General features: G+C 57.7%; 6 protein-coding genes across 6 annotated transcripts; 2 read left to right on the top strand and 4 right to left on the bottom strand.

The window, feature by feature from the left end:
• Positions 1-97: 97 nt before the first annotated feature.
• On the bottom strand, positions 98-1,660 carry P884DRAFT_235697 (Mss4-like protein). The gene is made up of 3 exons (XM_069439960.1): positions 1,202-1,660; positions 588-1,150; positions 98-524 (listed from the first exon to the last, which is right to left on the bottom strand). Exons 1-3 carry the CDS (start codon positions 1,541-1,543, stop codon positions 134-136), a joined length of 1,296 nt encoding a protein of 431 aa, XP_069300860.1. The 5' UTR covers positions 1,544-1,660; the 3' UTR covers positions 98-133.
• Positions 1,661-1,953: 293 nt separating this feature from the next.
• Positions 1,954-4,568, bottom strand: P884DRAFT_216099 (permease family-domain-containing protein). The gene is made up of 5 exons (XM_069439299.1): positions 4,170-4,568; positions 4,025-4,095; positions 3,687-3,890; positions 2,797-3,546; positions 1,954-2,717 (listed from the first exon to the last, which is right to left on the bottom strand). The coding sequence occupies exons 1-5, from the start codon at positions 4,248-4,250 to the stop codon at positions 2,084-2,086; spliced, it is 1,740 nt and encodes a 579-aa protein (XP_069300859.1). The 5' UTR covers positions 4,251-4,568; the 3' UTR covers positions 1,954-2,083.
• Positions 4,569-8,316: 3,748 nt separating this feature from the next.
• P884DRAFT_311393 (carbohydrate esterase family 1 protein) lies at positions 8,317-9,321 on the top strand (the record flags this gene model as incomplete). The annotated part of the gene is made up of 2 exons (XM_069445195.1): positions 8,317-8,776; positions 8,942-9,321. The coding sequence occupies 2 exons, from the start codon at positions 8,317-8,319 to the stop codon at positions 9,319-9,321; spliced, it is 840 nt and encodes a 279-aa protein (XP_069300858.1).
• A 745-nt stretch (positions 9,322-10,066) lies between these two features.
• On the bottom strand, positions 10,067-11,286 carry P884DRAFT_296410 (quinon protein alcohol dehydrogenase-like superfamily; the record flags this gene model as incomplete). Its single annotated transcript, XM_069444410.1, has 2 exons — positions 10,067-11,142; positions 11,229-11,286. 2 exons carry the CDS (start codon positions 11,284-11,286, stop codon positions 10,067-10,069), a joined length of 1,134 nt encoding a protein of 377 aa, XP_069300857.1.
• Positions 11,287-11,902: 616 nt separating this feature from the next.
• On the bottom strand, positions 11,903-15,984 carry P884DRAFT_216097 (uncharacterized protein). Its single transcript, XM_069439298.1, has 4 exons — positions 15,730-15,984; positions 15,106-15,661; positions 12,224-15,044; positions 11,903-12,164 (listed from the first exon to the last, which is right to left on the bottom strand). The coding sequence occupies exons 1-4, from the start codon at positions 15,736-15,738 to the stop codon at positions 12,113-12,115; spliced, it is 3,438 nt and encodes a 1,145-aa protein (XP_069300856.1). The 5' UTR covers positions 15,739-15,984; the 3' UTR covers positions 11,903-12,112.
• A 591-nt stretch (positions 15,985-16,575) lies between these two features.
• On the top strand, positions 16,576-18,213 carry P884DRAFT_216093 (uncharacterized protein). The gene is made up of 2 exons (XM_069439297.1): positions 16,576-16,755; positions 16,841-18,213. Exons 1-2 carry the CDS (start codon positions 16,732-16,734, stop codon positions 17,951-17,953), a joined length of 1,137 nt encoding a protein of 378 aa, XP_069300855.1. The 5' UTR covers positions 16,576-16,731; the 3' UTR covers positions 17,954-18,213.
• Positions 18,214-18,220: the final 7 nt, after the last annotated feature.

Here is an 18,220-nt window from a genome sequence, read left to right as displayed (position 1 = left end):
CGCTAGCACATTGACTACTTGCACCTGTGGTGGGGCATGTACCATTGATCCATAGATAGTGTTGCCACACGGTTACGAGAGGAGAAACGAAGCATGTCGCCAATCTTATACCTTCCAGGCTCTTCTCACGCATTTACTCTTCTTTGTCCCGATGCCGTTCATGTCTACGATGCGCTCTCCCCATTCCCTCCTCCAGAGCCTGGATAACTCTCTCTCCCCACGCCTTGGCCGCGCCCGTCCGGCCCTCTCCAGCCTGCTCGGAGAAACTGACCCTTCCGGTCCACCACTCCAGCCAATTCTCTGCCCGCGCGCCACCTCTATCCCCACCCTCGGCCCTCAGCAAGCCCACGCTGACGTCGATGAGATCGGGCCGGAACTTGTCGTGCCAGAAGACCGTGGCGCCGCAGCGGGCACAGAACTCGCGCATCCGCCCGGGGGAGGACTCGTATTGCCTCAATGGGGTCCCGGGGGGGAGAGCGGCAAAGTCGAGCGGGACGGGCTGCCGGCCGTTCCCTTTCACTTCCCTTCCATTATTCTCTCCCCCTCCAGCCGATGACGAGCGGGAGGTCGCCGTCGTCGTTATCGACGACCGAGTTTGGTGGTGGATGAGAATGTTGCGGCGGGGGATGAAGGCCCACGTCTGAATCTCAAAGCCGGAGGTCAGGCGGCAGCTTGGGCAGGCGCACGTACCGGCGAGGTAGTAAGTGCAAGAGGAGCCGTCGCGGCCCCCGGGCTCGTTGTTGTCCTTGTCCTCGTCCTCGTCCTCGTCCCTGGGTCCCCGGGAGCGGAGATACCACCGCTCGTGGGCCGGGTTGGCGACCACGACCGGCGACGTGCTGGCGTAGGCCAGGAGCAGGTCCGGGTAGCCCGAATCCGGGTTCAGCGGCGAGTCCTTTGGCGCTGGCCGGGTTATGCGGAGCCCGATGGAACCGCAGTGGCATGCGGCCGGGAGGGTGTCGCCTTCACCGCCGCCGTCCTCGTCGTCGTTATCGACGGTTCCTGCTTCTTCTTGATCTTCTTCTTCTTCTTCTTCTTCTTCCTTACCATCTGAGAGCGGGGAAAGCCCGGCCGGCAGCCAGACTGCCAGCCCGCCGTCCTTGGTGTCTCGGACGTGCCGGTGGCGCCATTGCTCGGGCAAATCGGACCGTTCCTTCTTCTCCCCCTCCCCCTTCTCCTCCTCCTCCTCGCCCTCCTCGGGGACGTGGGTGATGGTGCCCGTCGCTACCTCCCACTCCCGTTCCCCGGGGCCAGCAGGAGCGGACGGGCGCCGGGCGCGGAAGACGTGGCATCCGCAGGTGGAGCAGAAGTATGCGGTGGTCGTGGGCGAGAGCGCGTACGCTTCCAGCCCCGTGGTGGCGGTGGCCGGCGGCGGCGAGACCGGGGCGTACGAGGCGCACAGGAGGCCGGTCGTGCGGCGGCAGGTGCTGCAGTGGCAGAAGGACGCGTCGGAGAATACGCCCCGGCTGCCTCGTGCGCTCAGCGTCTGCCGGGCCGCGCCGCAGTGGCACGAGATGGTGATGGAAGTGCTAGTTGGGGAGACCATGGCTAGCGAGGTTGGAGGGGAGAAATTGTGAGAGGGAGAGAGAGCGTGTGAGTGAGTGAGTGAGATAGACTTGAAAGGCTTAGGGAGTTCTTGGGGTTGACAAGTGACGTGAGCGGCCTCTCTTAAAAGTATATACACAGTAGACATACTATGAGCCAAGGAGGAACTTCCAGTCCTGGTAGCAGTCGTCTCGGCTGCGACAATCCGCTGGGGACCGACCTTCAGCCGAAACTCGGGCCGCCCCTCCGCATGTACTGTACAAGGGAGTCCTTCAACGCACAAAAGTGACGTTGCGGGGTGTCGGCAGTCGGGACCAAAATTGGCCGAGTGCAGCCGGTTGATTGCCCGTCTCTGAGCGATGATTTGCTCAAGAGAGGTTGGGCAATGTGAACGAACCATATACTTCCATTCCGGGAGCTCTGCTATGATCATATCTTGAACAAACGCTCGAATTACGTGAATATGCTACATCCCCAAAACGTTCGATTCTCACAGGTAGACGCTCGGGAAGAAACAAATTTAATAGAACATTGCTCTCACTCATGCCGTCTTCTCAGCCCGGCCTGTGGCCACGGCCACGTCCCGATCCGACTCGACCATCTTACCGTCGATGCGCTCGGCCACTCCCTCGTTATCCGAGACGGAGGGCTGGGGTGACCTGCGCCAGAAATGCTTCGGGTCCTTGGCCAGACGGCCGACCCACGGGGGCATGATGCCGCCCTCAGAGCGCCAGGTCCAGGGCTCCTTGAGGTCCTTGTTGGGAGGCACGATGCGGCCGAAGGAGGCCTTCTCGATGAGCCAGACGAGGGTGTTGAGGAGGATGTAGAGGCAGATGCCGCCGATGAGGCCGTCGGCGATGGAGTAGGTGAAGGGCATGAGGGCGATGGTGACGAAGGCCGGGACCGAGTCGCCCAGGTATCTCCAGTTGATGTCGGTGGCGGCCTGGACCATCATGGAGCCGACCAGGACGAGCACGCAGCCGGTGGCCCAGGGCGGGATGGAGGCGAAGATGGGCGCAAAGAAGATGGAGATGAAGAAGCAGAGGCCTGTCGACATGGCCGTCAGGCCCGTCTTGCCGCCCTCACCAATGCCCGCACCGGACTCGACGAAGGCGGTCACGGGTGGAGTGCCCATCACGGCACCGACCGCGATGGTGAGCGAGTCGACCATGTAGCTACGTGGAGTGTTAGTTTTCTTTTTAACTGTCCATCCGCGCGCGTGAAACCGGCCGGGGGAAGGAGGGGGAGACGTACGCCCAAGTGGAACCCTCGAAATCCTGGGTGACGGGGTCGACGAGGCCGGCGTAGCGAGCCATGGAATAGAGGGTGCCGGTGGTATCGAGGATGTCGACGTAGAGGAAGGTGATGAGGGCCAGGCCAAACTGGCCGCCGTAACCTCCGATATCCCAGTGTTGGACGTTCAAGACTTTCTGGATCGGGTGGAAGTCGACAACCTTCTTGAAGAAGTCAAAGTTGCTGTTGCCGAGGTCGGTGTAGGGGAAGTAGGTGACGGCGGTCGTGCGGGGCCAGGAGATGATGGAGACGAGGATGATTCCGGCGATGATGGCGCCCTTGACCCGGTACAACATCAACATGACGGTGAATACGCCGCCGCAGAAGATGCCGACCCACATCATGGGGCTGCGCATCTTGACGCTGTCGGGGCACTGGCCGTCGGCGCCCTTGAGCTCGTCGAGGCAGCCGGCCAGGGCGATGGGCACGGAGGTGCCGCCGACGATGAGACCGATGCCCTCGGCGTAGGTCAGGCCGATCAGGGTCAGGAAGAGGCCGATACCGACGCTCGTGGCCAGCTTGATGCAGCGGGGGATGACGCGTGCGAGCCATTGGCGCAAGCCGAGCGCCGCGAGACCGAAGAAGATGAAGCCCTCGATGAAGATGGCCGTCAGGGCGACCTCGAAGGGGACCGGGCCGGTCCCGTGCTTGCCGACGACCGTGTAAGCAAAGTAGGCGTTCAAGCCCATGCCTGGGGCGATTCCCACGGGACTGAAGACACTAGGTGTTAGCCTCTCAACAAAATCCTTTCCCTCCCCTCCCCTCCCCTCCCCTCCTCCCGATATCTCCCTCTTGGAAAGGCTGGAAGATTGGCCGAACTGCTTCTGTTCATGCCGGCGTTCGCGACGTACAGATTAGCAAAGAGACCCATGCAGAAGGTCCCGAGGGCCGAGATGGCTGCTGTGGCCGTGACGAGGTCCTTCTTGATGTCGGCCTTGCAGAGGAGGTATTCGGTGTTGTTGGCGCAGGGTATCGCGCCCGCGGTTGGTGGCTCACGGCACACACAGGTGCCTCCAGTCTCGGACACGATGCTGGCATTGACGGCAATGATGTAGCTGCGAGGAGGAAAGAAAGAGATGGTCAGTGTCTCTCGTATGCCCATGCCCGCCTCATCCTCTTCTCCCTCCACAGCCACTCTCCGGTTCGGCCTCAACAAGAAAAGAAACATAGGAGATGGGGTTCTTCTCACGCCATGGCAAAAAAGGTGGCGATTCCGGCTCGGATCTCGGTGAGGAAGTAGGAGCCCTTCCTCTCTTTCGGCTGTTGGATTGGGTTAAGGCAAAGCAGCCTTTAGCATTGCTCGGGCCCCCTCAGGCACTGCTGGAAGTGCTCACATGTCCACATCCGTCCAGCTTGAACCAGCGACCGACCGGACTCTTGGCGACCGCCCGGTTGGTGGTCTCTATCCAACCCATCTTGACGGTCGTTGTTCGTTTATATATATATGCTTGGAGAAGCCGCGGAGGGCGACCACGTTCAGGAGTGGTGCCGAGTAGTATGGAGTGGTTGAGGTCGTCGGGTTACTGTGTGAGACGGAAGAGAAAGACGACAAGGATGAATTACGTTATGATGGCGATGCCGGAAAGCAATGGTGATGGTGAAGCTTTCAGCGAGCCTGGCTACCGAGAGCGCGTTGCTGATGAAGCTCCGACCTTCTCAAGAACGATTTGTGTGGCGATCATCCGACCTTTTAAAAACCAAGAACGCGAACTATTAGGGGACTCTTTAGCGCGAATCGCCGGGACTTGAGAGAAATGTAAGAAAAAAAAAACTCGCGGGAAAATTCTCTTATCAGTATTCCAAGTTCCAAAATTGGAGCTCCCATCTGCTCGCCATCCCACCGGGAGTGGCCACTCGCAGGGACCAGCTCCGCAGTTAGCTTGCATGGAGGAGCTTGCTAGGGTTCGGCAAGCCATTCTGTTGGTGTTCGGAGAGCATTTGGGGTTGGAATGGCGAGGAGGGGCTGCATGTGCTGCCCGCCGTGCCTTCCCTCTCCGCTACGCAGCATGTCAAGATCTGCATGCCACCGCACTCCTACACTAGTGTTGTGCTAGTCGTGTATGCAAAGTACGGTAATCTGCTCTCTTATCACCTCTCTGATCGTGATATTGGCCCCCCGGGGTTCGACGTCACATTCTCCACTCCGTGAGTGTAGCCCAGATCGCACACATTCATCGTCAACATGATCATTTAAAAAAAGTTTCTATGGCGTCTGTGGCCATTGAGCTTCCCTCGCAAAGAAGCATCCTCGGACGTTGGTTGATTTGAAGAACACCCGACGGGGAGAGATGGGATGACCCATTTGGTTGGACCCTGCTCTCCAATTCTTTTCTGTGCCTTGCCGTCGTCGGAACAGGCGCTAAAAACGAAGCACAAAGTTTGCCTCGGTCGGCAAATGTGGGTCGCCAAGTCCTGCACTCCGCCCTTGGAACACATCAACAACTCGCCCTCTTTCTCCCGCATCTCGCCGAAGATAAGACAGGGCTCGAAGATGGGCATTACCCACCCACCCTGCCACGCCACGCGACAGCAACTGCAGGCCCCTTGTCAGCTGAGACATTCCATCCGCTGCATCCAAAGATAAACGACAAGGCTGGCGGCGGCCCCCCCCCCCCCCGGGGGCTGTCGAAAGACAAGCGTGCGGTCCCGTCCGAACTCGTGGCGGCGGGGTAAGACAATCATATTGCGCTGCGCGTGCCCATGTGCGCCTGCACAGGTCATTTCCGCTCTCCCGGTTTGGCCTCGCCCTCCCGGTTCCCGGCCTACTCCGGGTCTCTCCTACTCTCGGCGTATTCCCCCGGAGCTACGCCCTTCACTTGGAGTAGTGAAGTTAGTGGTCACCAACGTTATCGCCCGGAACGCGGTGGTCCAAGACGGGAGTGGGGCACTTTGGCTCCTTTGGACCCCGTGTTTCGGTGGCGCGCCGGGGTGGCCCTGGCGCGTTTTCTTCTTACAAACATCACGGATACTCTTACCAGAAACTCGCCTATCAATCTATCTACGCTATGCACAATAGAACACTACGCAGTACGGAGTGTCTAGCGTATGAACATATGGGGCACATATATACCCTAGTTACTACTTCCGACTGAATTCGTATCTGCGGGCCCCTTCAGTCTCCATCTTTTCACCCTACAAGGTGTCCTTGCTAATAGATAAGTCGCGAGGCCCTCCTGGTCGGCGGCTCTTGGTCTAAACGTCTATAAGCAGAGTTTCAGGGAGTTTTGCGAAAAGGCTGAAACTCTCCTGGAGCCCTCAGTTTTACTGAGAAATGGTGAAGCAGGTGCTCTGAGAGCGTGCATTTGGATACATCATGTTTTCTCTTTCCTGGATAGCTTCGGTCCAGGTACTGTACCTGACCGTTGATGCCGTATTTGGGGGGTTTGGGAGGGGTTGATGGTTACTGGCCAGAGTGAGTTGTGCTGCTCAAAAGAACAAGAAGAGCATTGACGAGTAAGGCAATGGAGAGGGAAAAGATTCTACATAAAGATTAATCCTCCATATTTATCCGAGCGGCCATTGGGTGCCACACTTCTGGCCTCCCGCGGTGCGCTTTCCCTCTAAATATATCGCCTACAATTGAGGGTGCATCCGCCATAGAGGGGTGACTGGAGCTCTAAGTCCCTGGCAGTTGGTTTGGAAATATCTCGACAATGTCGAGCCTACAGCCTAACTGAAGCGAAGCCTCATACTTACTGTTGGCTTCGACGAGAGGTGCGCGAAGCGTACACCACAGTCAAGGTGTTTGATATACTTGCTGTTAGCTCTCGATAGCTTGAACATGTGATTATGGACGTAGCTCGGAATGTGTGTTAACTAATAATATATTTACACTTTCCGTACTCACTAGTGTCGAGCCCTTAATTTTGTGATTAATTAATTAGTAATTAAACCAACGGCCTTGAGGCGGTTGACTTGGTCCCTGGTCAACGAGAACAAGATATAATGATGCATCGGGTTTCTCCTAATTACTTGACATGATTGGCATTTGCCTATTTGGGTCGTACCTTCTCTCCTGGGAAGGCTTCGGTGATACTCTGGAGGAAGTATTAGCACCGGGCAAATCCTGATGACTCTTGCTAGAAAACTAGGCATTTCGTGAACCAGTAATAGCCACGTACTGCAACTACTACAGCAATCTACCTTGACGGTTCCTCTTTGTTTCCCGTGGCTTTGGCACTTAAAGATACCCCGTTTAAGCTAGGGAGCGAATGATACTAACCCTCTAAGTTTTGCTGCTGAAAATCCAATTTAGAAGGGCATGCATAGGTCCTTCTCTTTCAGCAGTTATATGACTCCCGGTCTTCTTTTCGGCGCCTCCCATCATTCATTTCGGGAACCTATACACAATACAGAGCGATGTGAGATCGGGCAGGGGAGATGAGGGCCATTGGGCCAGAACCACAGATCTACAACAGAGACTTGATATGAACATGCCGATTGAGATCCTTGGGCACACTCTGGCTATGTTAAACTATGATCTGTCGCGACCATGTCTATAATCGCAATATATAAGTCGGAAATTCCGGAGGCATCAGAGGACCTAGGCATCATCCACCATCGTCCGCGGGGGATATATGTTTCGAAGGGGAGTCTGGCTTAAGAAACATATATTGCTTTGTATGGTTCAAAATAGTAACCCTCCGTAGCAGACCCCATACTCCTCGGGGGGTCTGGGTCTTGTCCCCTCTCCGATCATTACTTGAACCAGGTGCCGGAGACAAATCGACACACTCTCGGGATAATTATTGACTGTCATGTTGCCCGTACCTGCGGGGTCCCGTGCGAGGAAAGGGATCATTATGGCCACACCGGAACAAAAGTTAATTAATTACGCATATTCGCACATCGACGAGAAGAACCTCATGGGAGCGGCTACGCAGCAGCAGCAGAAGCATTGCTATGGTCTAGTAGCGCGGTGTTGTCCGTATAATAACAACCTGGTTGATCGGCCGTGCGGCTACGGTTCTGGATGAAGCTGGTAAAAACCCGATTGGGGCGCTTCATGGGCCTTTGCCTCTCCCGCTTCCTAGCAGGGTCGCATTTGGACGCTCGGATGCGAAACTCGGCGAGCAGCCTTGGTTGAGCCTCTCCAACTCTTAGCTTGGCTATTAGGGCTTGGCCTCGAGACCTTTCTCAATGCAGCCCCGGGGAAGTATTAGCTGACATAGCTCCATTGGGAAGTGCCTCGGTGGCATACTGGAAAGGGGAACCACGGCAGATGTGTTGAAGGCTCGTGCCCGGGTATCCGTCTCCAGCTGAGCCTTTGTTTCTACGTGTTCCGTGTAAGTTCTGGGTCTGCTCCTTTGAAATATAAATAAATAAGCCGGGAGGGCACCAGGACATGACCTCTACCTCTCTGTAATTAATCGGACGTTGGTGGCTTCCTCCCACATATCCGGTTCATTCATTAGTTCGTCGTTGTCTCTGCGCGCTTTGCCGCAAAACATCACCCGTATAATTATTGCGTATCAGCAAACAATGATCTCGGTTCCTGCTCTCTCTCTGGCCATCCTGGCCGCCGTCCAGGTCGTCGAGTCTGCCTCGGCTGGCTGTGGCAAGCCCCCCCCTTCCTCGGGCACCAAGTCGACGACGGTCAACGGCAAGCAGCGCCAGTACATTCTCCAGCTGCCCAACAACTACGACGCCAACAAGGCCCACAGGGTGGTGATCGGGTACCACTGGCGCGACGGATCCATGAACGACGTGGCCAACGGTGGCTTCTACGATCTGCGGTCCCGGGCGGGCGACAGCACCATCTTCGTTGCCCCCAACGGCCTCAACGCCGGATGGGCCAACGTGGGCGGCGAGGACATCACCTTTACGGACCAGATCGTAGACATGCTCATGAACGACCTCTGCGTGGACGAGACCCAGTTCTTTGCTACGGGCTGGAGCTATGGCGGTGCCATGAGCCATAGCGTGGCTTGCTCTCGGCCAGGTAATATTGATTTTGCCATCTCGTCTTTTTTCTTCTTCTCTTTCTTCCCCTTGGCCTTCTTTTCTTCTCTTCTCTTCTATTCTGCTCTTTTGTTTCCCCGTCATTTACCCCCACAAAGAAACGCCTGGACAAGCCAGTGACATCTATTAATATATATGAATGCAGACGTCTTCAAGGCAGTCGCGGTCATCGCCGGGGCCCAGCTGTCCGGCTGCGCCGGCGGCACGACGCCCGTGGCGTACCTGGGCATCCACGGAGCCGCCGACAACGTCCTGCCCATCGACCTCGGCCGCCAGCTGCGCGACAAGTGGCTGCAGACCAACGGCTGCAACTACCAGGGCGCCCAGGACCCCGCGCCGGGCCAGCAGGCCCACGTCAAGACCACCTACAGCTGCTCCCGCGCGCCCGTCACCTGGATCGGCCACGGGGGCGGCCACGTTCCCGACCCCACGGGCAGCAACGGCGTCAAGTTTGCGCCCCAGGAGACCTGGGATTTCTTTGACGCTGCCGTCGGAGCGGCCGGCGCGCAGAGCTCGACGACATAAGCCCGAAGGAAAAAAAAAAAAAAAAAAGAGAGGGATAGCGCAGCACACAGACCTGGCAGACTGCTCTCCAAAGTTGGAAGCCGGGGAACTGGTGCAGGAGAAGATGGGCAGGGAGATGGGCCGGTCAGACGTGCTGCGGAAGCGAGAGCACTTGCCAGGGCTCAAATTAGTGGAAGGGACACTATATCTGAGAGGAGAGAAAGGGCTTCGGTGGGAATTGAGACAGAGAGAGGAAAGGATAACGGGAAGCGGAAGCGCGCTCGCGTGTCATGAGAGCTTTGAGAAGAAACCTTGGTTGCACGACGTCAGAGATCAGTCAAGTACATAGCTTACCAGTACTGGCCTGAGTACCTGAACCTTCCACTTCTGCCCCCTTCCAAGCGCAGGCGACGCGTGGGCTCCCCTAATCCACCCAAGCTCCGTCTATGCTATAATTATACCGTGCTACATCAGCGTAGCAGGAGCGAACCGATCGATTCGCGTGGTCTCATGATGCTACTCGATCGTGATCAGCCGACCAGATCCCGGGTCGGCAGCGCTTTTTTCTCTCCCACTTTTCACCCCTCAACCCCTCTCCATTTGGGCTGGGCTCCCCTGGTCAATGAAAAAAAGCAGCCTTGGATTTGCTGTCCAATTTGGAACAGGGACTTTCAGTTGCCCCCCCCCCCAAAAAAAAAAAAAAAACAAAACCTCCCACCGGGGTTCTGTTGCTGAGTCGACCCGAGTAAGAGTTGTTTTGTTTGTCTCATCCCGTGACGACGTCGAAGATCTGCAGATTCCCGTAGTAGTCGCCAATCGCGAGCTTGGTCCCGTCGCTGTTGAACGCTGCCGCCGTGATGGTTGGGCCCGTCCAGGGGAACTCTCCCCTGAACTTGCCCGTCTGGACGTCCATGACGTCGAACCCTTCCTCGTTGCGGCAGGCCAGGTAGCGGCAGTCGGGCGAGATGGCGAGCGGCCACCCCTCGCCGAGCCGGACGGCGTCCAGGTTGTAGTTGTGCACCCGCCCGCTGTCGAGGAACCACAGGACCACGTCCCTACCCCAGACCGTCACCACCAGCTTGCCGTCCCCGGACACCTGCAGGAGTTTCGCCGGCGCCCGGGCCCCGATCTCGATCTTGTCGAGCGTCCGGCCGGTGGTCACGCTCGTCACGCGCACGAACCCGTCCCGGCCCGCGCTCACCAGCGCCCGCCCGCCCTGCTCCGACACGGGCAGGAACGCCAGCTGCGTCACCTCGGCCTGGTGGTGCATCAGCACGCTGACCACTCTGAGGTACGTCTCCCTCGCCCGCGGGACCTGCACCACCACGACCCGGCTCGGCTCGAGCATCGACACGCCGGCCAGCAGCACCCCGTCGGCGCTCCACGCCACGGGCGCGCACACCGGCGCGTCCTGCTTGGCCAGCCGCTCCCGCCGCGCGAGGTCGTAGAACTCCAGCCGGCCCATCAGCGTCCCGTTGGAGTCGTACGGGCTCGTGCTGGGCAGGAGGAACGGACAGGCGACCACCAGGGGTTCCGGCGCCGAGGCGGAGGCGGGCTTGAGGGCGAACCCGCCGTTGAGCCGGATTCCGTGGCTGGACCCGCCGGACCCGACGGGGTCCTGCAGCCGCTGGCCCGTGGTGGCGTTCCACACGAGCAGGCCGAACACGCCCTGGCGGCTGAAGGCGCGCGAGTTGACGGCCTTGGGTGCCATGGCTATCAGGTGGCTGCCGGCGGGCGAGAAGGCCAGCTGCATGATCTCGGTCTCGAGGTAAGGCCGCAGCGCGCCCGCCTTGACAAAAACCATGGTCGTGATGTTCTCGGGCGGACCCGCCGGCTCCTCCTCTGTGGGTCGTCCCAGCGCCGTTGCCGGGCGCTGCTGGTCGTGCTTTGCTGGTCCGTCGGCATGGCGGGGCCGGGCACCTCGAGACTCTGCTCGAGGCTCTGCTCCAGGTCCGCCGTGAAGCGCGGTGGGAGTTCGGTGGCCATGGCTGGCTGGTGCGGGCTCACGGCTTCTGTATGTATGTATGTATGTATGTACAGTAAGTACATACATACAGTACAAGATCCAAAACGCTGAGGTGACGCCGTTGAACTATTGCCCGTCCTTCTGTGTGTGCATGCTGCGCTGGTGTCGTACAGCTTATGCCACTCGCTCACTAGTTACCGTGCAAAAGCCTAGGCTGATCCCAAGGCGGAGAGTAATGGGGTAATCGACGATAAACGCGTCCCGATTGCCGGGCGGCATGATCTATGTCAGCTGGCTCAGCTGGCTCAGCTGGCACAAGTGCAATTTCATTGGGAGTTTGGATGCAGCGGAGTTGGAGTTAGAACCGAATGAGAGCAGCCCGCCAAGAGAGGCTCAGGCTTGTTTTTGAGCTGACATTTCTCCGGTTAGTCCGGCTAGCCCCCATGCCGCCGAGGAAGAGATTCAAGAGTTCGAGTAGTGGGGCCGAGATTGTATGAACTTGGTCTGCAGAGACAGAGAGGTTCGAACATAGACAAAGGAAACCATGTGCCATGTATGTAATTGTTGCTTTAGCAAGAGCAACTCGGTAGAAAAGAGCACCGAGCGGTGGTGTGCCCCCCCCCCCCCTCTCCCAACCCGGCATCTTCTCCGGTTTGATCCTGGACCGGAATGGAGACGATCACAGTGGAGCAGTGTTCTGTTGCGCTTCAGATACGGAGTAGTCGGGATGGCAAACTCCACGTACGGATTCCTGCTGAGGAGCCGATCACTTATACGCATCTCACAGGGCATATCACAGCCTGATCTCTGTAGCGATTTCTAAGCCTGAGCATCGGTGTTGGCAGGCTACCTGCTGCTGATGTGCTGGATGGCAGTAAGCCACTTTTGTTCGTCAGACCTATGGCGGGATTGTCAGCGACATCTGCAAGCAAATGGGAAGCAGTACGGACAACTCACTTGTCGAACTTGAGCAGCTTCCCCAGCACGGGTACTAACTGCGCCCGCAGCCGGTTGTCCTTCTGCTCCAGGAACTGCAGCAGGATCGTCTTCAGATACATGGTGTCCTGGTTGCCGCCGCCGCCCTGCTGCGATCCTGTCCCGCTCACGCTGCCGGACCGCGTCGAATCCATGGAACTCCGGTGGGAGCTAGCGGCAGCCGGCGACGACAGCCTGGACTGCAGCGACTTGGCCTCCTTGGCGAGCTTGTCATACCGCAGCCGGTAGTCATCCAGCGCGCGTCGCAGTTCGGCGTTCTTCTTCTCCATCTCCCGGACCTGCTGCTCCGACCCGTCCAGCGTCGCCCTCAGGTTCGACACCGTCGTGCGCATCTCGGCGACCTCCGTTTCGGCCCGGTCCTCGTCCGCCTCCAGCTCCTCCCTCCTCCGCCGCCACTCCCGCTCCCTGTGCTCCAACTCGTCCTTCTCGCTCGCCAGCGCCTTGACCTCCCTCTCCAGGTCCCGGACCCTCTGCCGCAGCTCCTCCGTCTCCCTGGCCTTGCGCCGCGCCAGCGCGCTCGACTCGTCCTCCAGCCGGTCCCGCTCCTCGATGGCCGCCTCCATCTTGGCGCGCATCTCGCGTACCTTGCTGTCGGCCCGCTCGTCCACGTCCGCCAGCAGCCGGCGCATCGTCTCGGTCTCGCGCGTGCGCTCGCCCAGCATCTTCCGCGCCTCGGCCAGCTCCTCGTCGAGGCTCTCGCACTGCGCCTGGCTTTCTTTGAGCTGGACGCTCAGCTCGGCTGTCTGGTCGCGCATGCTACCCAGAAGGCTCTGCGCCTTGCTGTACTGGCTCGCCTTGAGCTCGAGTTCTTCGCGAAGGATGGTCTGTTCTTTCTTCAGGCGGGCCGCCTCATCCTCGAGCTCGCTGATGCGAGGGCGCAGCTTGGCTGCTTCGTCTTGGATCCGTTGGAGCTCGCGGGTCGCCTTCTCCTCGCGAGCCGAGATCTCGATCTTCTCGGCTTCGGAACGCCGGAGGTCGCGTCCTGCGATGCGCTTCTCATCTTCGAGGCGGAGCCGCGCGTTGGTTTCTTGCGTGACTTTGTCGTTGAGCGTCCTGATTTCGCCTTCGCGGTCGGACGCGAGGCGCTGCGCCCGGCTCAACTCCGCCTTGAGCTCCTTCTCGCGCTTCTCGAGGTTGCGCAGCTCGGCCGTCTTTGCCGCCAGTTCGTCACGTGTGGCTTTGAGTGCGGCCGAGTCTTGCCGCAGGCTCTTGAGTTCGGGCTGCGCCCTCTGCAGGACTTCCCGAAGTTCCGTGAGATCCTTGTACCGGGTCTGGGCCAATTGCTGCGCGGCAGCCAAGTCGGACTGCAGTGTCGCAGACTTCATCTTGAGGTTTTCAAACTCCTCCTTCAGAGACTCATGCTCGCTCTGAAGTTCCGTGTTGCCTTTGGCTGCGGATGCCGAGCTTTCAACCTCCTTCTCGAGCTCCGCGATACGTTCCTTTAGCGCTCGTTTTTCTGCTTCTAGCTCCTTGATCCTCTCCTTTGCTTCGACGTGATCCTGACCAATCGTCATCAGATTCTCTTGAAGGTTCTCAATCTCCTCTCGCAGGTCCTCTTCCGTCTTGCGCTGTTTCGATAGCCTCTCTATCCGCTGATCCTTCTCCGCCAATTCCTCTTGCAGACGGGCCAACTCTGCCTGCAGCTCATCATATGCAGATCCTTCTACTGATGATAAAGCCGGCTGGTCTCCGGTTGACGCCTCGCTGGGAGTAGGCTCAGTAGCGGCAGTAGCTGCCGAAGCGCCACCCTTCTTCTTTTTCTTGTTCCTCTTCTTGCCGCCGCCAGCTGGGGGAGGAGCCAGAGATTCTCCTTGGGTTGGCGCCGAGCTTGTGGGAGAAACAGCAGGAGCCGGTGCCGACTGTGTTTGTTTGATGAGCTCCTCGATCCTGGATTCATCCTCAGCCTTGGCCTTCTTCAACGCCTCGATCTCCGACGTGAGATTCTTGATCTTCTCATCCAGGGAAGACTTGGCCTCGCCTGCCTTCTTCAACTCGATCTCCAGCTCCTTGCTCCGGTTTTCCGAGGTGGTGAGCTGAGCTTCTTTCTCTTTAACTGCCTCGGCGGCTTCGCCTTTCGTTTTCTCGACCTGCGCTTCAAGATCTCTCAGCTTGGTCTGCGCCTTATCCAGACGCTCGCTAAGAGTTGAGATCTCCGTGTTCCTGGCCTCCAGTTGTCTCTCGACGGCCGCCTTCACCGCAATGGCATCTCTAGTTTCGCTGAGCTCCCTCGTAGTGTTCTCGAGGCTCTCAACGAGGCCGGCGCTGTGTTCCTTGGCAACAGACAGTTCCTCCTTTAGATTCTTGACTTCGGCTCGGAGCTGCTCGACCTCTTCCGACTTCTTCTGAACTTCCGCTTGAAGCTGGGGAATCTCGTCATCAAACGAGAAGAAAGTTTCCCCGCTTTCGCCTTCCGCAGGCTTCTCCCTTGGTGACTCGGCTTTCTTGTCGCTGGTCGTCTTCTCCTCCGCAGGAGCTGTGCCCTTCGTCTCTGGTGTAGGGGCCTTTTCTGGCTGGGCAATTTTCAGAGCGGTAAGTTCTTCCCTCAATCTCGCCAGCTCCTTATCCGCCTCGCCTGCCTTCTTCTTGTAAGTCTCCTTCTCGCTTGTTACGCGTTTCAGCTCCTCCATGACCATGTCGCCTTTCAGGTTGATCTGGTTCAGATATTCCACGAGGGCTTCGGGATCCCTGATGGATGTGAGCGGGGTGTTTTCCTTGAGGGCCTTCTCGAATGGTTCTATGGACTTTGCTCGGCTGTGTGCAATGCGGTAGGAGCGTAAGAGTTCTAAAAAGTCAGTCTTGGGGTCCTGGAAGGATGGGCCAGCTGGGGCAAGGGCCGTGCGAACCTGGGTATGTGTTCTCCAGCCTTTCGAGTTTTCGTAGTCGAGCCCGCACTTCTGCAGGCAACTCCGATGGCGCCGGTGTGGCGACAGGCTGGCCCCGATCCGCGTTCTCGGCACCGGCTTTGCTTGCCACTCCATTATCGCCGGCAGAGTCGCTAGAGGCTTCGTTGACGGAAGTGCCAGCACTGGGCTTCGTTGCGTCGTTCTGGGAACCGCTAGCTTTCGCATCTTTGTCTACAGAAGATGGGGTTGCTACCCGCGTAGGGCCGTTCGAGTCGTCCATATCGTCGATGACAAAAGCGGCCTCAAAGACAGCGGGATCCGGGTTGGCTCCCTCGCCATTGCCATTGCCATTGCCGTTCTTGCCTGTGAGGTCTTCACTCGCTTTCTTGGCTGGCCTAGAGCGCCGGGCCGGGGATTGAGTTCCTGCGGTGCTCGAAGATCGCGACCGGCGGGTTTCTGCGCTCGGGTGTGTCGACGCAGACCTGTGCGATTCCAGACTTGCTCGTTGCCTCGCTTGTTCTTCAGCGATCGTGCGATCAATTGCGCCCTTGAGCCTCTGCCATGACCATTGTCAGTTCCGGCGGCGGGGGGGTTAGTTGTGGGAAGCTGCGGCCTTCTACATACCTGGAACATGGTTGCGGTTTACCGGCGATCCAGAAACAGCTGCAAGGTCTCGTTGTCCTTTTCAACGTGTTGCGCAGATCGGTTGCTTCGGTGCGCAGTGGACACCATTCCCATTCCCACTGGAGCGCACTGTCTGTAACACAACTGAGGGAGGGTCCCGAGGCAGCGAGATGGCAAAACAGCTGATAATTTCAGTCAAGAAACAAGAAGACGAAGCGTTACTTCAATTCGTGTTCAGAACAGCTTCGCCATCCCTGCTGGATCCTTGGGAGCTTTTGATGTGGATTTGCGCTGCCGCTTAACTAACCGTACGAAGAGATTCACATTCAACGCCCGCCCAGATGTCCTGCCCTGGGCTGCATGGGACCCCTGTCGCTGAACGTGTGATGAAACTGCCGCCGGCAGCAACCATGTGGAGTAAACCAGCGCCCCGGTTGCAAATAAATGTTCCGTATGCAACTACGGATTACTGTACACGAGTTATGACTACACAGTACGGATTAGTACGTAGTATTTGGTGTAAAATATGATCATCGGATAACTCCATACCTGAGCAGCCTACGTCTGATTTCGACATATGAGAGGATGCCGATGCCTATTAACCTCGTGTCACAAACATGCGCGTGTCTTCAAAGCTACCGCTGATACTTGGATGTGCTATTCTCTGATTTTCATGTGACATAACTAGTTAAAAGCAGCAGACTGGAAGTCGTGCGTTGCTGCAGGACCAAGAACACCCTGTTTCTGCATATCGTTATAAGCGCACCCATGAGGTCACCGTGCACAAGCTTTTGAGCTTCCCTGTCATCCTTGGCTCTCGTGTGTTGTCACCTCCGTGACTGGGGGAGGCGAGCTGCAGCATCCGCCATCACCGCAGAACAACCGTGATCGGTTGTCTCTGGCGAGCCAAATACGCCTTCCTTTAAATATCCCCCCCTAATTCTTCCGCTCCGTCTTTTCTCATTGCTTCTTTCGCACGTCCGACTTTCGGTTCCAGCAAAGATGGTTTCATTCTGGCCATGGGGGGTAAGTAGTCTTTCCCACCGGACTCAGGCGGCGGTGAGAGGCCACAGTCGCGAAACACTAGGACTAACGAGAGCTCCTGCTATAGAAGCATGATTTCTCTCCGGCTTCCTTTGAGAAAGCCCTTTCCGCTCTTGCTGCCAAGATCACAACCACCCAAACGCGGCTCGACCAGACTCGGGCGAAATCCAGACGGGTCAGGGTTCTAAGCACGCTATATCTGGGGTTTGCATACTTGGTTTATGGAATTGTCTTGATTCTGGTGGTGGGATGGAGGAATATGGGACCTTGGGAATGGACAGGCATGGCGGGAGGCCCGATCGTCATCACGGCAGTCCGCACCACCACCGACGCCCTCTTCGAATACCGCATTGAGAAACTCAACGCGCGGCTCAAAGAGTACCAAGCAGAGCGAGCCAAGACTATCCAGAAGCTGAAGGATGCAACCAAGTACGACTCTACACTCGAATTGCTGGAGAAATACGGCGGGGTCGAGAACAAGCAGAAGAAGGAGGGAAAGGCGACCGAGGAAAGCGGCGACGCGGGTCAAGAAGAGGGAAGAGGCAAGGCGAAACACCAAGGATTGCCGCAACGTACAAACATGCCACCACCACCCACTGCGAACATCCAGCGACCAGCTGTACCCGGCCCCAGCATGCCCCAGCCCAGGCCACACAGCCGGCTAGGCGCACCGTCCCAGCCGGAACTAGCCCAGCTCGACATGGACACATCAGCCGAGTTTGCACCGAATGCGTTTGACGGAAGGTCCCCACCCGCGTTGATGCAATATCCGCCAGCGACCGTGGCTCCTCCGGCCGAGTCGCACTGGTACGACCGCATCCTCGATACTCTGCTGGGCGAGGACGAGACGGCAGCCAAAAATCGAATTGTCTTGATCTGCTCGAACTGCCGCCTCGTTAACGGGCAAGCGCCACCCGGGACCAAGTCATTGTCCGAGCTGGGGATGTGGAAGTGCATGGCTTGCGGCGCTCCGAACGGGGAGATGGACGAGGGCAAGCGAATTGTGCGGGAGGTGTTAGGAGCACGCGCCGCAGAGGTCAAGGCTGAGACAGCAGACGATGATGCGAGTAGAAGCTCAAGCGACCTTGTTGAGGTGGAGAAGGATACGCTCGAAGCCAAACCGGAGAAGAGTTCGGGTGCCGAAGGACCAAGGAAACGGAAAGGACAAGGGGCTCAATAATCGCCCCCGTTCGTTGTTCACTCACTCGTTTTCTTTCTTTCTTTGTCTGTTTGTTGTTTGTATGTCTTTGGGACCACAAGAAACACTTTTGCTTTGCCACGAATCATTGACCTTATACCCGTCGAACAGGCTGCCTTGTTTCACAATCAGACCATATTGTTCATCTGTTTACCCTGTCCACAGCTATACGATGGAAACTCAAAGGTATCACAAGTGTCATACCAGCGGTCTGGAAAGTATAAAAAAGAACTTCGCTTTCGATTGTAA

The sequence above is a fragment of the Thermothelomyces heterothallicus genome, assembly GCF_042370625.1.
Source record: "Thermothelomyces heterothallicus CBS 202.75 unplaced genomic scaffold P884_scaffold_2, whole genome shotgun sequence".
In the NCBI taxonomy this organism is placed as follows: Eukaryota; Fungi; Ascomycota; class Sordariomycetes; order Sordariales; family Chaetomiaceae; genus Thermothelomyces; species Thermothelomyces heterothallicus.
This window is presented reverse-complemented; position numbering and strand designations above follow the sequence as displayed.

Coding starts and splice junctions, on each gene's coding strand:
- P884DRAFT_235697 (XM_069439960.1), bottom strand. CDS start 1,543: ATGGTCTCCCCAACTAGCACTTCCATCACCATCTCGTGCCACTGCGGC. Junction 1,151..1,201: donor CGACGGGCACCATCACCCAC/GTCCCCGAGGAG, acceptor GGGGAGAAGAAG/GAACGGTCCGATTTGCCCGA. Junction 525..587: donor ATCCACCACCAAACTCGGTC/GTCGATAACGAC, acceptor GAATAATGGAAG/GGAAGTGAAAGGGAACGGCC.
- P884DRAFT_216099 (XM_069439299.1), bottom strand. CDS start 4,250: ATGGGTTGGATAGAGACCACCAACCGGGCGGTCGCCAAGAGTCCGGTC. Junction 3,547..3,686: donor ATGGGTCTCTTTGCTAATCT/GTACGTCGCGAA, acceptor TAGTGTCTTCAG/TCCCGTGGGAATCGCCCCAG. Junction 2,718..2,796: donor TTCGAGGGTTCCACTTGGGC/GTACGTCTCCCC, acceptor CACTCCACGTAG/CTACATGGTCGACTCGCTCA.
- P884DRAFT_216097 (XM_069439298.1), bottom strand. Junction 15,045..15,105: donor GCTGGAGAACACATACCCAG/GTTCGCACGGCC, acceptor CTGACTTTTTAG/AACTCTTACGCTCCTACCGC. Junction 12,165..12,223: donor AAGCTGCTCAAGTTCGACAA/GTGAGTTGTCCG, acceptor ATCCCGCCATAG/GTCTGACGAACAAAAGTGGC.
- P884DRAFT_216093 (XM_069439297.1), top strand. CDS start 16,732: ATGGTTTCATTCTGGCCATGGGGG. Junction 16,756..16,840: donor TTTCATTCTGGCCATGGGGG/GTAAGTAGTCTT, acceptor CTCCTGCTATAG/AAGCATGATTTCTCTCCGGC.